This window comes from Eretmochelys imbricata, chromosome 20, assembly GCF_965152235.1.
Source record: "Eretmochelys imbricata isolate rEreImb1 chromosome 20, rEreImb1.hap1, whole genome shotgun sequence".
NCBI lineage: Eukaryota > Metazoa > Chordata > Testudines > Cheloniidae > Eretmochelys > Eretmochelys imbricata.
The window spans coordinates 17,824,247-17,841,465 of NC_135591.1; the positions used below are offsets into that span (position 1 = coordinate 17,824,247).

Here is a 17,219-nt window from a genome sequence, read left to right on the forward strand (position 1 = left end):
CCTGGCTGCCCCCCAGTCATACAAGACCACAATGCCACGCACTGGAATTTGGCACTGCTGCCCTTTCCTTCACGACGTAGGAGTGACTGGCCAAATCTGCTACCCTTGGCCTCTGAGGAGGGGGATGGAACATTGAAGTTTTGCCTAGGGTGGCAGATTGTCTTGAGCAGCCTCTGGGAGAGAAGTGCTGATTTCAACATGCTCTGATAAAAGTCAATGGGAGTTGAGCAATCCCAGAGCCTGGGAGTCTAAGGACCAGAAACTGCAACCACAGGGACTCTATGAATCTGCACTGATCTGGAGAGGAAATGGTTGGGCCACGGTCCCTCACCAGGCAACTGTGAGAATGGGAAGTGTGACCAGAGGCGTCCGTTCCCCCCGGAAAGGCATGATGATGGCTCCTATCAATATAAACTGCACCGACCGCAAGAAGCCGAACAGAGACATCCGCAGCCATGCAACCGGACAGCTCCTATCACAAATGGGAGGAAGAGCAGGTGGAACTGACAGTGCAGGGAGCGAGCCGCTCACCTGGGAGAGGTGGCAAAGGTGAGCTGGCCTGAGGAAGGGTGGTCTTGTGATTAAGGAGCTGCCCTGGGAGTCAGGAGGCCTGTGTCCTATTCCTGGCTTTCCGAATTTGTGGTTGGCCGGTGCCCAAAATCAGGAGAGTTTCTCTCTCTCTCCCAGTTAGTGTCTTGGTTAAGTCTGGATATTCCCATCTTCCACATAAACTCCTTTCTTATCATGGGGCAAACTCATCCCTGGGTCACTCCAGTGCCTTCAGAGTTGCTATTCCAGGGACGAAACTGGTCCTGGGAGCCTGACCATATCTTCCCGCTAGAGCCCGAGAGGATTCTCATGTTCCCTTTAAGGCAAGGGCTTCTCAATCTGGGGGTCACACTCACCCTGTCCTTCCCAGATTGCCAAAAGGGAGAGGGATTCCCAACATGGAAAATGGAACATAGGGGACTTAGAAGTACTTCAAGGTATTTACCCTGTGGTAAATCCCTCCACGCCCTTTGTCCAGTCATCTTCTCTTTAAGGGAAGCATGTTCAGTGCCTGGAGTCTCTCCCCAAAGGGAACATTAGGAGGGGTTAATCCCACATTGAGAGATCTAATCAGTGTTGCTCCCCACAGCTCTTTGCCTCTCCAACTCCGCCCAAGGGAAGGCCATTGCGATCCTGTGTGTCCTGCTGGCAATTTGCATTACAGTATCTACAGCTCTCATTTGGGTGAAGCTTGGGAAATGTAAGTCTCCTGTTCGTTTCTACCTCAGCCTCAGATCTAACCTGCCAAGAATGAGGCTGCTCTGACGAGTTTTTGGTGGATTTTAGTAGTGGGGCACAAAATTGGGCTGAGAATGGAGGCTCAGCTGTGACCTTCATTGTGGAGCAGATACCATTGCTAGGTAACTTTGCCTCACCTCTGAGTTAAGGTGACCGGATTTTCAAAGGGGTGGGATTTGTCCTTAGCATAACTCCTGCTAGCTTTCCATGGGACTTGTGCTCGCAAATCTCCGAAAAATCTCACCCAAAATCAATAACTGGGCCATGTTTGTGGTGCTAGTTTGAAGGTGGTGAAATATTTATATAAAAATGTTCTTTTTGCAACAGCGTGAGGGAGATGAATGTTGGAGAGGGAATGTCTGGGGGTGAGAACAATGCAACAGGAGCGTGGCACAGTGCGATGCCACAATTGCCTCTTCCACATTAACACAAGGAGAGCTTGGGCCCGACAAACACCTTCCTTTCCTTTTTAACTTTGCAACCAGCTAACCACACACGAGCCGAGGCAGGCTCCTTGTGGCAGCAGGCAGCTTTCTGCTCCGCACCGCAGTCAGACCCCTGCATTGCTCTCCGAAGGCTGAGCCTTTTCATTCTCAGCTTTGCTATGCCCCTTGGAGCTGTCCAACCAATCCCGTGCTTGCGTAGAGTGGGGCCACTGGCAGCTCCATGTAACATAGAGCAGCCCCAACACAGCTCTACATTGTACCCAGGACCGAGCTGGTGTCCAGAATAATCTATCCCTGTGTTGAGCACAGTGCGCCTGTTGCGGAAGATCACAGCTAGCATGAGGTAATGGACGCCAGAAGTCTTGGGTGGTAACTGGGGGGAAAGTGCTTTTTACAGAAACACAGATGTCCTCAAAGATATGTTTTTCCCCTGCTGATAAATTTTACTCTGCTATCAAAAGTCTCATGTCTACAGTGTTCCAGGGTCTTGCCGAAGCCCAGCTGGATCGAGATACAATCAGAAGAGATGCCAAGAGAAATCTGTCACATCACCAGGACTATCTAGGTGAGAGGATAAAGGAAATGCTTCTATTTCTTGTAAGACTTGGCGGATCATTTTTGGTCCATACACCTCAAGGGAGGGGAGAGTCGGGCCCACGGGGTCAGTTGCACTGCTGGTGGAAGTTGATATAGGTCCTTGGACTTAGATGGAGCTGAGCAGACATATATCAGCTGGGGATCTGACCACAGCTCAGACAGGACTGTAGATTATTGTGGGGAGAGGGACAACCACAGGAGGTGGAAGCAGCTCTTCGAAGCTGTTGGACATTGTCCTGTTCCTAGGATCACTGATTGTCCAATGAAATTTTGTTCTGATGAGGTCACTTTTCTACCAGTGTCTCATTGGCTGAGAGTGTTATCCTGCTGGGGAAGTCTTGGCGTAGATGGAATGGTCTCTCCCGGAGCAGGCATGTGCCTGGGGCTCCCATAAACAGCCACTGCTTGGGTGAGTGGGGAAAGAGACCTGTGTCCTCCAGGACAGACCCCAGCTCAAATGAAGTAAGGAAGTAGTAATCTGGACAGGGGGAGAAGTGTGGTGGTGGGTCTCCAATCATCCAGCGGATGGTCCCTGCCAACCCACCTAGGGCTGGGACCATTGTACAGGGTCAGGGCCAATGGGAACCACCAGGCTTGGTGTGCCTGGTGCCCCTGGATTGCCTCAATGTAGTCCTGGGTCTGACCTGTTCTTTCCAACACAGTCCCCCTGCATGGGTCATTGACTGGATCTCTCTGAATAAACGCTGTTGTTAATTTCCTAATTTTCCTCTGGGACTCTAAACATTGTAACAAACCTGCACCCACCTGGGCAGCAGGGGTGTCACTGTGCAGCACGTCATGGGCACTGAGAACATCACAGTAACAGAGGGTTAGTACTCAGACCCTGCTGCTCCCAAAGGGGGTCTGAGCCCCAGCTGAGTAGACGTTGGCTGTTGTTGTGGCTCAGGCATGGGCTGGAACTCAGGAGATCTGGCTTCAGTTCTCAGGTTTGATGCTGACTTGCTGTGTGACCTTGAAACAGTCACTTCATTTCTCCGTGCCTCAGTTTCACTATCTGTGAAATGGGTAACATTTCCTGTCTAATTGTATTATATGCTCTCCAGCTCAGGGTAAGGGAGTGTCTCTCATTTCATCACTGTGCAGTACCCAGAGCAACGGGGTCTCTGTGTCAGTTGGGCTCTGTACAGCACCTGGAACAAGGGGGCCTCAATCACAGCTGGGGCTTCTAGGCAATAATAATGAAATAATAATAAGTGAAACCTATTTACAACCTTACCAATTGCTGTCTGTAATGGGGGGACACTCGTCTCTTGAGTATCTCCTGCTGCTGCATCTGGTACTGAAGGACTTTCTCCTGCTCCTGGCGCCCGCTGTAGGTTGTCACCTTCAGTGGCTCAGCCCTCTGGCCAAGTCACACGGTCAAAAATGGATGAGCACCTTCTGAAGCAGCAAAGAATTCAACAAAGTGTCACCCTCACTAAAGGCTTCCGTCCCATCTCTGGGCCCTTTGAATTCCATTCTTCTGAACAAGCCTTGTCCCCTTCCTGGGGCTTAGTCCACTTTGCTAGTGCTGGTGGGAACACCAGGCCTGCCCACTACTCTAGGTCCCAACCCCAGGGACCCTATAAACAGCCACTACGTATGGCCTCCTTTAATTGGTTGCTGCTACATTCCCTGGGCCTCTTCCCACCTGGTCTTTTCACCTCTGTCTGTTAACTTAGGGCTAGAGCGCTCAGCTCCTAGGTTTGGCAAATGCAGCCTGTTGAGCTCCTTTGGCTAGAACACAGTCCTGTTCCTCACCACTCTGGCCCCAGCTAGGGACTGACCTGCAGTCAGCCCCTGCAGCTCTTTTTATCTGAGCCTGCTGGGCTCTGACTGGCTGCTTCTGTGCTGCCTTTCCAGGCAGTCCTGCAGACACACCTTCGTTGCTCCTTCCTGGGACCGGGGTGTAGTTGGACCTTAGGGCCTCCAGCAGGGGGCCATAAAGTGCCAGGTACACCCTGTCACATTGCCACTGAGGCATAATTTTCACACTGCTCTGGATGAATAGCCATGATCCGGTCCTCCCCATGGGGCAGGCATGTGGGTGGGGCAGCGTGAGGGGCTGAGTTGTTGGTGTTTAAAACTGAAACGAACCATGCTTTCATCTTCCTTTTAGAGTTGGAGATGACCAAACAATTCAGTGCATTTACCAAACAACTGGCTAACGGTATGTTCTGCTGGTGTTTCTCAAGAGATCACGGCATAACCGATGAGTATCTCCAACGCCGATGTTCAAAATCATGAGTCAGGCCCATGAGATTGGCTTAAAAATCATGAGCTTTTTAAAAATATGATAAATCTTGGGCTCGTGTCATTCATCTCCTTGTTTCTGAGAAGTTAGGGTCTTGGTCAGCTCTCATTTTTAAGGTTTTCTGTGCAAACACGAGGGCCATAGACTTACCTTTTCTAAATGAAAGCTGAGATTCTTCCCTAGTGATATGTATCTAGGAGCTGCGGCTTGAAGAAGCTGATCAAATATTGTGAGACTTGTGAAATAATCATGGGAGTTGGCAACAGTGCATGGCCCAGTGCACTGATGTGGGCATAGATGCCAACTCCATGGGTGCTCCAGGGCTGGAGTCTCTGGTCTCAAATTTTTCTTGTTTACCAGGCATGATCTAAACCACAGTCTTTGAATTCTATCAAAAGGCCTTTTTGTCTGGACTAATTCAGTCTTTCTGTTTCCCTTTTGCACCGTTCCCCATCAAAATTTGTTGTCACTGTGACATTTGAGGAATGTTCACTCGCTTTTCACAGTTGAGCTAACAAGGAGGGTAAATTTGTAGACCCAGTTATCGCAATGGGTCTTGAGTGGTGTCTGGGAGGAAAGTGCACATTACAACAGCACTGATGTCCCCAAAGATATGAGTTTTCCCCTGCTCATAAACTTTACTCTGCTATCAAGAGGTCTCGTGTCTACAGTGTTCCAGGGTCTTGCTGAAGCCCAGCTGGATCGAGATATGGCCAGAAGAGATTCCAAGAGAAATCTGTCAGCTCTCCAGGACCATCTGGGTGAGAGGATAAAGGAAACATTTCTCTCCCTTTGATCTGGCACATCTTTTGTGGTTCTTATGCCTTAAGGGAGAGGAGAGTCAGTCCCACGGGGTCAGACTCTTGGCGGGTGGAAATCACTTCAGTGGAGCTTTAACCAATGTACATTAGCTGTGGATGTGACCCACAGCTCATATAGGACCATAGGTCGTTGTGGGGAGTGGGACAATCACAGGAGGTATAAGCAGCTCTTTGGGGCTGGTCTACTTTAAAAGTTAACAATCTGCATAACTACATCTCTAAGGGGTGTGATTTTTTACACCGCTGACAGATGTAGCTATGCTGACCTAACCCGTGCTGTAGACAGTGCAAGGTTGACGGAAGAATTCTTCCATCAACCTAGCTACTGGCTCTTGGGAAAATGGATTAACTATAGTCACAGGAGAACCCCTCCTGTCGTAGTGAGTGTCTACACTGAAGCACAGCTGCTGTAGCATTTTAGGTGTAGACATACTCTTGGAAGTTGTTGCACAACAACTACCCTGATCTTAGGATCACTGAATCTCCAATGAGATTTTGTTCTGGTGAGGTCATGCCTCTACTTTGAGTCTGAGAGTGTTACCCCTGGAGAAGCCATAGGCATGAGTGGAATTGGTCTGTACCAGGAGTAGGAACATCCTGGGGCCCCATACAGACAATTACTGCTTGGGTGAGTGGGAATTGAGACCCGTCTCCTCCAGGACACTCCCCAGACCATCTGAAGAAAGGAAGCAGAAATATGGGCAGGTGGAGGCCTCAGCCTGCCCAGAAGAGTAGAATATCAGGGTTGGAAGGGACCAGGAGGTCATCTAGTCCAACCCCCTGCTCAAAGCAGGACCGATCCCTGACTAAATCATCCCAGCCAGGGCTTTGACAAACTTGACCTTAAAAACTTCTAGGGAAGGAGATTCCACCACCTCCCTAGGTAACGCATTCTAGTGTTTCACTAGCACCCTCCTAGTGAAAAGGTTTTTCCTAATATCCAACCTAAATCTCCCCCATTGCAACTTGAGACCATTACTCCTTGTTCTGTCATCTGCTACCACTGAGAACAGTCTAGAGCCATCCTCTTTGGAACCATCTCTCAGGTAGTTGAAAGCAGCTATCAAATCCCCCCTCATTCTTCTCTTCCATAGACTAAACATCCCCAGTTCCCTCAGCCTCTCCTCATAAGTCATGTGTTCCAGTTCCCTAATCATTTTTGTTGCCCTCCGCTGGACTCTTTCCAATTTTTCCACATCCTTCTTGTAGTGTGGGGCCCAAAACTGGACACAGTACTCCAGATGAGGCCTCATCAATGTCAAATAGAGGGGAACGATCACGTCCCTCGATCTGCTGGCAATGCCCCTACTTCTACATCCCAAAATGCCATTGGCCTTCTTGGCAACAAGGGCACACTGTTGACTCATATCCAACTTCTCGTCCACTGTCACCCCTAGGTCCTTTTCTGCAGAACTGCTGCCGAGCCATTTGGTCCCTAGTCTGTAGCGGTGCATGGGATTCTTCCGTCCTAAGTGCAGGACTCTGCACTTGTCCTAATTGAACCTCATCAGATTTCTTTTGGCCCAATCCTCCAATTTGTCTAGGTCCCTCTGTATCCTATCCCTGCCCTCCAGCGTATCTACCACTCCTCCCAGTTTAGTGTCATCTGCAAACTTGCTGAGGGTGCAATCCACACCATCCTGCAGATCATTTATGAAGATATTGAATAAAACCGGCCCCAGGACCAACCCCCGGGGCACTCCACTTGATACCGGCTGCCAACTAGACATGGAGCCATTGATCACTACCCGTTGAGCCCGACAATCTAGCCAGCTTTCTATCCACCTTAGAGTCCATTCCTCCAGCCCATACTTCTTTAACTTGTTGGCAAGAATACTGTGGGAGACTGTGTCAAAAGCTTTGCTAAAGTGAAGGAACAACATGTCCACTGCTTTCCCTTCCTCCACAGAGCCAGTTATCTCATCATAGAAGGCAATTAGATTAGTCAGGCATCACTTGCCCTTGGTGAATCCATGCTGACTGTTCCTGATCACTTTCCTCTCTTCTAAGTGCTTCAGAATTGATTCCTTGAGGACCTGCTCCATGATTTTTCCAGGGACTGAGGTGAGGCTGACTGGCCTGTAGTTCCCAGGATCCTCCTTCTTCCCTTTTTTAAAGATGGGCACTACATTAGCCTTTTTCCAGTCATCTGGGACCTCCCCCGATCGCCATGAGTTTTCAAAGATAATGGCAAATGGTTCTGCAATAACATCCGCCAACTCCTTTAGCACCCTCGGATGCAACACAGAGTGTGGTAGTGTGTCCTCAAAAACCCAGCAAATAGCCCTGCAAACCCACCTACGATTAGGATCATTGCACAGGGGCAGGGCCAATGGGAACCCTCATGCTGGGGTGTGCCTGATGCCCCTGGATTGCCTTAATGCAGTCCTGAGTCTGATCTGTTTTCTCCACCACAGTTCCCCTGTGTGGGTCATTGACTGGATCTCTCTTAATAAACACTGGTCTTAATTTGCTAATTTTCCCCGGGACTCTAAATGCTGTAATGAGCCTGCATCCACCTGGACTGCAGGGATGTCACTGTGCAGCACGTCATGAGCACTGAGAACATCACAGTAACAGTGGGTTAGTATTCAGACCCTGCTGCTCCCAAAGGGGGTCTGAGCTCCAGCTGAGTAGAGGTTGGCTGCTGTTCTGGCTCAGGCATGGGCTGGAATTCACAAGATCTGGCTTCAGTTCCCAGTTTTGCCGCTGACGCCCTGTGTGACCTTGAAACAGTCACTTCATTTCTCTGTGCCTCAGTTTCACTCTCTGTGAAATGGATAACATTTCTTATCTATTTGCAACTGTCTCTCGCTCTGTGTCTATGCAGTGCCCAGAGCAATGGTACCCAATATCAGTTCGGGTTTGTGCAGCACCTGGGACAAAGGGGCCCTAATCTCAGTTGGGGCCTCTAGGCAGCACTGTAATATAAATCATTAATAGCTATAAGTGAAACCCATTTACATCCTTGCCAACGACTGCCCTTGCTGCATAAATTTCACACACTCCTGGATGAATGGTCCTTATCCAGCGTTCCTCAGGGGTGGAGCGTGTGGGTGGGGCAGCATGAGGTCCTGTGTTGTTATTTAAAAAGGAAACTCCCCATTCTCTCATCTTCCTTTTAGAGTTGAAGATGTCCAAAGAATTCAGCGTGTTTAACAGTCGACTTCTTAATGGTATGTTCTGCGGATGCCTCTCGCGAGGTTGGGCATAAACAGCTCCCTTGTGCTGCCAACCCCAGCATTCAAAAATCTTGAGTCAAGCCCATGAGACTGGCTTAAAACTCACGAGATTTTAAAAAATACAATAAATGTTGGGCTTGATTTATTGTGTTCTGGTTTCTGAGCCTCTAGGGTCATGCTTGGGTCACGTTATTAAGCTGTTCTCCGCTACCGTGAGGGGTAGAAATTAATTTTTTTAAATGAAAGCTGAGACTTTCTCCTAACTGCATAAATCGAGGACTGGGGGCTTGAAGAAACATATCAAATGTCAGAAGACGTGCAATAAAATCGTGGGGGCTCCACATGGGTGGAGTCTCTTCCTTCGACGCACCAATGTACAAAAGTTCTTTTCTGCCCCTTGTTGTTTGCAGTGTCCAAGGAGCTGGCTGGGGTCAGGCTGGCAATAGAGGAGGTCCAAGCTGATTATGCGAAAGACCCATTACATCTCCAGGACGCCATAGGTGAGAAACATTCTTTTCCTTCCAACGCCTGATCACTGCTACTTCCTTGTAGAGGGACTCCTGCGTCTGCTCTTCCCGTGTGGAGGGCAAGCTGAAATGGAAGGAGAGAAGGAGGATCAGAAAGGGGAAGTGTGAGGATGGAGCAGGGAGCCCTACATGGATAATCCCATTTTAGTTTGGGATCAGCTGCATCCTGTTCCCTTGGGCCTTCCCGGGTTTTATCCTGAGCCCAGTTCATGCTGCAGCAGAAGTTTGGATCTCAGACCCTGATCCAGCAAAGGCACTATGCACGTGTAACCCATGGGTGAGCCCGCGTGACAGGTCCCGCTCTGGGCTGATTTGGGGAGATGGATGGGTAGCTTTATCTCTGGAGGGCCCCAGCTCAATCCCCAAATTGTTACCCATGGTAGCAGCTGTCAAACAACTCTACACTCCTGATTACTGTGAGGGATGATACGTGCTCAGAGCAATGGTTTTCGACCTGTGGTCCACCGACGTGTGGGGGTCCACAGACTATATCTAAGATTTCCAAAGGGGTCCTCACCACCGTTCTAAGGCTCAGGGGTCCGCAAATGAAAAAAGGTTGAAAATCACTGGCTTTATGTTTAAGTGCTTTGCTGCATTGTGGTCTCAGTACCCTGTAGATATGTAGGAGTGCAGGGCTGGCAGGGACTCGGAGGGGGTGAGGGGGGCCTCTGGTTCACTCAGTGCTGCTGAGAGCTCAAAGCTCCTATGGCCTGCAGGAGAAATTCGGGAATGCTCAGCCCTTCTGGTATCAGGCCCATCCTGTGCAAACATGAGCCGGATTCTGATCTTGGTAAGGTGGGGTCACTGCCGTGACTATAGATTTAGACCTCCATAGAAGAGCCCCGTGATTCTGAGGGGGAGTGTGGGCTACCTGATTGCCAGCTAAATATTCCCTCACTGAATCCAACAGTCGGCTTGAAGGAAAATCAATGAGCCCAGGATAGCAAAGGTGCTTAGCTAATACAATGGTGGCCTCTAGTGTCGGAGTGTAGCTAGGTCGAAGGCTGTGAATGGGGACAGATAATGTGTTTGCGGATGGATGGACACATAGATAGAAATTTCCAGCTGCTGTGCAGGAAGGTCTGAGCCAGCCCAGAAATATGAACCTGTTGATTCCGGTGGCATTTTTCTACCCCCTGCCTGTTCCGACAGAGATAAGGAACCTAACGCACAGTTTGTCGAAGGAGCTGGCTGAGGCAAGAAGGGACCATGACAGACTCCAGGAGGTCTTGAGCAGGGTGCAGGAGGAGTTACGGAACATCACGGGTAAGGGGGCACCAGACAGGGCTTGAAACCAGTGACAGCGTTAACCGCAAATGCCCAGAGTCAGTGAAAGTCAACAAGGAACAGCGGATTCGAATTTCATGTTCCCAAAAGGCCTATGGCCTGCGCAGCTCCCTGTTCACTGAAACCGACCACATCTCCCCAGCTGGGAGTCCCCAGAGGCTGTAGAGGCAGCACAGATGTCTCCCATGCCACCCTCCTGCCTGGCCCTGATTCTCTCATTGGTTCTACGCCTTGGGCACCAGAGTTGGTGTAGAACCGGCCAGAGACTCAGGGAGCCATAACCCATTCCCTGATACCAGCCCTCCACCCAGTGGAAACAGACACAGCTGATAATCTTGCCCCTAGTTGGCTAAATACATAATGGAGCCTAACTTGGGATGGATACAATACTGTATGGCAGAAGCCACCAGATGGTGCTGTTGTACATCAGCTTGCAAGTTCTCTTTCCAAACATGTCAGCAGTATTCAGTCTTTGAAGACATGCTCTGTTGTTGTTTGCAGGCTGTGATATTTTGTGGGGGGAGCTGTTGCAACTAGCAAGGGAGTTTGCTCCCTGCCTGCCACTCTCTAACTAGGGTCAATTTTTGGGGCAGAGTTGTATCTAGGAAACTGGACATCAGTGTCTGGGCAGAGATCACAGATTAGCCTTCATTTTGTTTATGGGCACCTCTTTCCCAGGACTTGTGCACAGAGCAAAAATCAACAAGTTATACTAGGAAAATATTAACTCACTGATTCATTTTTCATTGGGAAATCAACCTACCACGCCCTGCCACCTGCTACCACATGTCAGAGCGGTGACAATGCCTGTAACTTTTAAAACCACCCCACAGAGGATGAAGGTCGAAGTATGAATATTTGCAACAATCTATATAGCAAGCTTTTCAGGAGCGGGCGGGGAAATTTCATGGTGAAATTCATGAATAAGTCTAAGTACTGAATAAATTCAAGAATCTCTTTAACTGCTTGTAAGCAGCTGGTGGAAGGAAAAAGAATCCAATTTCAGGGAATACGCAAATTCAGTGCAAATTATTTTCTGGAACCCAGTGAGAATGTCAGAAGTAAATAAAAAGTATGGGGACACGGCTGAGTTTTTACACTGCTGTTGGACTGCATTTTGACTCTCTAATGCAGGCTTGTCCCATCATTTGACTTCTCGCAGAATTCATCTGCACAACATGTCCACCTGGCTGGCAGCATTTTGAGAAAAATTGCTACTTCTTTTCAACATTGGCTAAATCCTGGTTGGATGCTAAGCAGTTCTGTACCAATGAAGGGTCTCATCTGGTTATTGTTAACACCAAACAGGAACAGGTAAGCCATCCACTCAGATTCCTATTTTGGATCATGCAGAATGGAGGGAATTAAGCACAAGGAGCCAGACTCTGTGCTGTTACCCCAGGGTGAATCTGGAGTTACTCTTGATTGACCCCAGCATAACTGAGATCAGAGTCTGGTCCAAGTTCTCCAGGAATTTAGCGGAATTCCTCTTTAGGAATCTTTGGATGTAGCTTGCTGTTCAAGAGGGATTGAGGGAACCTGGATACTTAGAGTCATTTGAAAAATGTCGAGTGAGCTTTGTGAACAGAAATCTCAGTGTCAGATGTGGATGAATCAAAATTCATGTGTGTGGGGTGGGGGGCAGTTCTAATCCCCTGTGAATCCAAATCACAGAGTCCCATGGGGACCTAAAAATAACATTTGATCACTACCGACCTGGGCAGAATTTCAGCTGCTGACCCAGAGGTAAAATGCTTTTCACAGCAGCTCACTACCACACAAGGGAAGGCCTTTTGATATCCGGGGGAAGACCCCACTCCAGATTCCTCATCAGGACTTTGCAGAAGGAATCCTGCCCTGAGGGAGAATCCACCTTAAGGTTTACATTGAGACCGGTGCCTGCTGGGAACAGGACCTTGAGAGAATAGTTGGTGCTGGGAGGATGCACATGCAGTGCAGAGGTGGTCAAGGTGCTGGTGTGAATCTGGAGTCACCAGAACCAAAATCTGACTCCCGAGCAGTACAGTTCATAGTGTGTGTATTTCGCTATCTCATCTTCAGGCATGGACTTAAGGCTCCCCCAGTAACCAGGGTGCACAATGGGACTTAACAGGGACGGTAAGATGATTCCTTGGTACCCCTGCATGGAGGAGACCTAAGACCATGGAATTCACAGGCCCCAAAGGCAGAGCCTCAGCAGCTGTAGAAGGATTGAAAATGATCTGCAGTTGTCAGGGTACAGCAGTGTAATATTCAGCCTTATTATCACTGATCTGTATTGTGGTAGCACCTAGAAGTACCAATCAGAGCCCTGTTGTGCTAGGTGCTGTACGCACGTCACAAAAAGACAGCCCTGCCCCAAACAGGCCACTGTTCACCTCCCATTCTGCAGGGGAGATTTGCAGGGCAAAGGGCAGGGATGAGGCATTTGAAGTACAGCGGGTCAGAAAATGAGCTTTTTTTTCCCTGTGGAAAATTTCATTTTGGGGGGGCAAATATTTATATACCGCAAATTTTCGACGGAAAACGGAAACATTTCACTTTGGACATGCTGCTGCAGTGCCTCATGGGAGCTGTAGTTTCGATGACACAGACCCCCATTCTTTAGCGGTCAGGCTACCCAGCCCGTCTACAACTCCCATGATGCACAACGGTCACTCCTCTTGGAGAGGGGAAGCGATGCATCCATGGGAAATGCCTGGTGCATCCTGAGAAATCCAGGGTGGCCAGCCCTAATGTAAAGAGTTGGAAAAACGGAGAGGGGTGAGAATCTACAGCTACAGACTCTGCTGGCCACAGACACAGGCCCCATGGAACCCCCTCCCCGCCCCTCTCACCTTCTGCTTGGGGTCATGATTGTCTTCTTCCCGTTCTCCCACATAGATATTTTTGTCAAACCACATCGTTGAGCCCGAAGTGTACTGGCTGGGCCTCAGCGACTCAGCGAAGGAAGGGGAGTGGCGCTGGCTGGATGGCAGCCTCTTGTCTATCAGGCAAGTCCCTCTTTGTTCAGCCTCTTTGGAGCGAGAACTGTCCCTGACAATCAGCTGTTTCTGCGTTATCTCCTCTCTCCCTAAAGAGCCAGACGGAGCACTGATACCAATGCAATTGATATTCGGGGGGTCTCTGGTCCCCTTTAGTGGCTCAACCAGGGAAAGAAGGTTATGAGTCTGCTTTCTGTTTCTGCGGAGCAGAAAGCTGCTTTACCATGGGGCATTCCGAATGTCATGCTAAGGAAAGGTGCTGGGGAGAACAGCAACATGGCCCAGTGGACAGGGCAGTGGACACGTAGGCAGCGCTCCTGGGTTCTAGTCCCAGCCCCAGCAGTGTGTTCTGCTGGCAGACTGTGAGGCACATCGCTTCCTGCTCTTTGCCTCAGTTTCCTCACCCGTAAAATGCACCGGACACTGATGTCCTCCAAGCTGAGAACAGCTATGGCTTGAGGAGTGGCTGGGACAGCTTCCCACTATTCAGTGGCTAGCACCAACCTGCCATGGCTCTGACCTCCAGACACCACCTCAAGGAGTGAGTAGGCAGATCAGTCCATGCCCACCTTGACTCTCTGTGCTAAAACTATCAGACCAGTTAGTGCCCACTGGCGTCGGTGACGGGGAGACCTGTCCCCTAGGAACTGGCTCATTTGACACCACCCACATGGAGGAGGTTTTCAAATCAGAGACCTCTAATTCCATGGGGCTTCTGTTTCCTTCTCAGGTTCTGGGGGGCCGGGGAACCCAACAATGTTGGGCAGTATGGGGAGGACTGTGGCAGCATACGCTTCGATGGGAAGTGGAACGATGCCAGATGCTCCGCGGCTGAGAGCTGGATCTGTGAACGGCAGTGCTAGCTGAGTCCCTGAATCCACAGCAGGGAGGGGAGGTGTCACACAGTCTGCCCCATGTGGGACTGCTCCGGACCTATTCTCTCTAAATCAGTGATTCTCAGACTTCCACTTGTGAGCTGCAAGAGGGTCTTTCATGGGTCTCCTACAGCTCTTTGCAGCACATGCTATTAAAACACTGTGATTTAATTATTAATCGATCTGTGTTATTAACCAATCTGGATTCTTTTACTATGTTATTAACTCATTCAGTTATCAACTTGCACTAAGCTACTAACTTATTTGCTGTGAGAATAATATATGGAGAGATGTAAAACTAAATATTTCCCATCGTACTGTTTAAATATGAATAGTAATATAGTAAATGAAACAATGAATCCACCCTCCTGTGGCTCCTTTGCATAATGGTGATGGCTAATTTTGCTCCTGAGCCGCTGAGGTCTGAATATCACTGCTCAAAATGCTGGGCAGGTATTACAGCGAGTGGAGCTATGGGACAGGATCGTGGAAAGCAGAGGTGGAGAAGCTGACTGGCATTGGACCATCTGATCCATTTCCCTCCCACACTGGGGCCCAGGACCGGCTTGTTCCCCTCACGGCTCTAGCATGAAATGTGGCTCCTGCCCTTCCCAGAAGAGGAAGCAATTCTCCAGCCGGGTAGATCTCATGGCCAGGCTGTTCTCCCTGACACCGGGCCAGAGTCTGATCTCGGGTGCACTGCTGGAAATGCACAGGTTGTACCGGCTTCAAGGGAGTCCCCCTGAACGGACATCGATGTGACTGAGATCGGAATCGGGGCCGTTCACCCTCAAACGTCCTTTTCTTAAATTCATCTCATTGCTCCTGCCTCTGCCCCTGGGTGTCTCCACTGAGAGGAAGGATGATCTGATGCGTAAGGCACAGGACTGGGACCTGGGTTCAGTTCCAGCTCTGCCACTGACTCCTTCACCTGTCTGGGGGCTTCAGTTTCCTTCTCTTTAAAATGGAGATAACAACCCTTCCTGTGTCTGTCTTGTCTATTGAGCCTGTGAGCTCTGTGGGGCAGGGAGTGTCTCATTGTGTGTCAGGGGCACAATGGGGCTGTGAGCTCAGCTGCGGCCTCTAGCTGCTCCGATAAGTGCTCCCAGATCACCTATCTGCTTCTTTAGGGGGCTGTTCTGCCATTAGACGCACACACTTGGTTCCCATTGAAGGCAGTGGAGTTGCTCGTGTGTCTCCGAGGGCAGAGTTTGGTTCTTTGTTTTACACCCTTGAGATGTCTGTAGCTGGCATCTGGGGCTGAGGTCCCTGCTCCGTTGGCACAGCACGGCTGACTGCGGGATAAACATATTAATTAAACAACTGCTTGTTGGAGAGGTGATTTTCTAACTGGTGCCGGGACGCAGCCCAATCTGCTGTAAATCGGATTCAGCATCACTGCTTTAGAGTCCACAGGGCCAAATCCATAGCTGGTGTAAAATAACTGGCATTAAGAGGCCGCATCTCCAGCTGATGTAAATCAGCATTGCTCCTTGGAGTCAGTCAGCCATATCTCCAGCTGGTGCGTATTTACATAGTTCCATTGACTTCAAATAGCACTATGCCGATTTACAACCGCTGAAGATGTGGCCCACAAAAGTGGTCATCTCTCTCTCTCTCACGCTCTCATTTTGCGTTCACCTCTTTGCATTACTTGCCCTTTATGCTCCTTCAGCAGCAGATTCAGTTTTATGCTCTTTGACATCTGAGGGGAGTTTCTGTTCTGGGCGTTTTCTTTTTTAAAAAACAGAGAGATTGTTACAAACATTTTGCCTGCGCATGCAAATTCACAGATCCCCTCTACTGGAGCATGGCAGCCTGTGTGGGTTTCTCTTTTAGTGGACGGTACATGAGTGGGTTTACCACATTTACCAGGGGCATATGGGTGAAAGTGTGAGACACCGTGTGAATCAGTGTGAGAATGTATGTGCATGCATACGTGAGTGTGTATGTGCGTCTGGCATGTTTGTATGTTGACACCAGCTGATCTGGCCGATTGAATTTAATGGACTTATTCGTGATTTACACCCATATATACAAGATCAGATTGAAGCCCCTTTTGTGTGTTATTCCTGCATGTCACGTTAAGGCGAGGAGCAGCAGAACGTTGGATTTCTGATAGTGCTAAGTAAAGATCTCCGGAGTAGATTCTGATCTTAGTTACACTGGTGTAAATCCAGAGTCACACCTTGGACCTCAGTGGAGTGACACCAGATTTACACCCGGGTAAGAGTGCAGAGCCTGGCCCTTTGGCTGAACTCTTCAGCGTATGTATGTTGTAGAGTTTAGGCCATGAGCCCCTGGGAGGAAGGATGGTGAAGATGGGAAAACATCTTTGCTCCATCCAGCATGAACATGTAATATGATTCAGCAAGTCAAGAGTTAAAGGATTACTTTAGGACCTCTATCTATAGCAGGTGAAAAGTCATTGCAAGCAACCCTTGTTTGGATGCCCTGGTCTCATGACGCCTGCAAGGCATCCCCAGGTGCTTCCAAGGTTTGGGTTACCTAGCTGCCTGGAAAACGGTCATTAGCTCAGGTTTGTCTGGATTGGGACTGGTTTCTTCCCACAAGAATTGCAGCTGCCCTGTCCTCCACCCCCACTTGTGACCTCCATCCCACAATTCAGTGCTTTGTGTTAAGAAATTCCCACAAGCCCCTTCTCCCAGGAACTACCAGACAGGTGAATCCCAGAATGCACTGAAACAACCATGGCTGCAAGGGGTGGATGGGCCTGGTGAGAAACACACACACATACACATACTGTAATGATCATAATAGGACCCCCACATCCGAGCTCACAGCTAGTATGGGGAGCCTCCTTCTTACCCTAACCCATGACGCCTTCCTGTGTGGGCAGGACAGGACCAGTTATAGGTGATGAGGATCACTGGGACTTAACAAATGTGATACATTATTAGCAGGTGCAGATACATCCTCTTCTAGCCCCTTCCTCACA

The 17,219-nt window shown here is 49.3% G+C and overlaps 1 protein-coding gene across 1 annotated transcript; it reads left to right on the forward strand.

The window, feature by feature from the left end:
- The first annotated feature begins 455 nt into the window (after window positions 1–455).
- On the forward strand, window positions 456–14,494 carry LOC144277438 (CD209 antigen-like protein C). Its single transcript, XM_077838185.1, has 9 exons — window positions 456–549; window positions 1,139–1,249; window positions 2,209–2,298; window positions 8,531–8,581; window positions 8,998–9,087; window positions 10,267–10,380; window positions 11,564–11,715; window positions 13,285–13,394; window positions 14,116–14,494. Exons 1-9 carry the CDS (start codon window positions 456–458, stop codon window positions 14,246–14,248), a joined length of 945 nt encoding a protein of 314 aa, XP_077694311.1. The 3' UTR covers window positions 14,249–14,494.
- The last annotated feature ends 2,725 nt before the right edge of the window (window positions 14,495–17,219 follow it).

Excerpts from the sequence above, each read along its gene's own strand:
- LOC144277438 (XM_077838185.1), top strand. The coding sequence starts at position 456 with ATGCAACCGGACAGCTCCTATCACAAATGGGAGGAAGAGCAGGTGGAA. Across the intron at positions 2,299-8,530 it reads ACATCACCAGGACTATCTAG|AGTTGAAGATGTCCAAAGAA; the intron begins GTGAGAGGATAA and ends TCTTCCTTTTAG. Across the intron at positions 9,088-10,266 it reads ACATCTCCAGGACGCCATAG|AGATAAGGAACCTAACGCAC; the intron begins GTGAGAAACATT and ends CTGTTCCGACAG.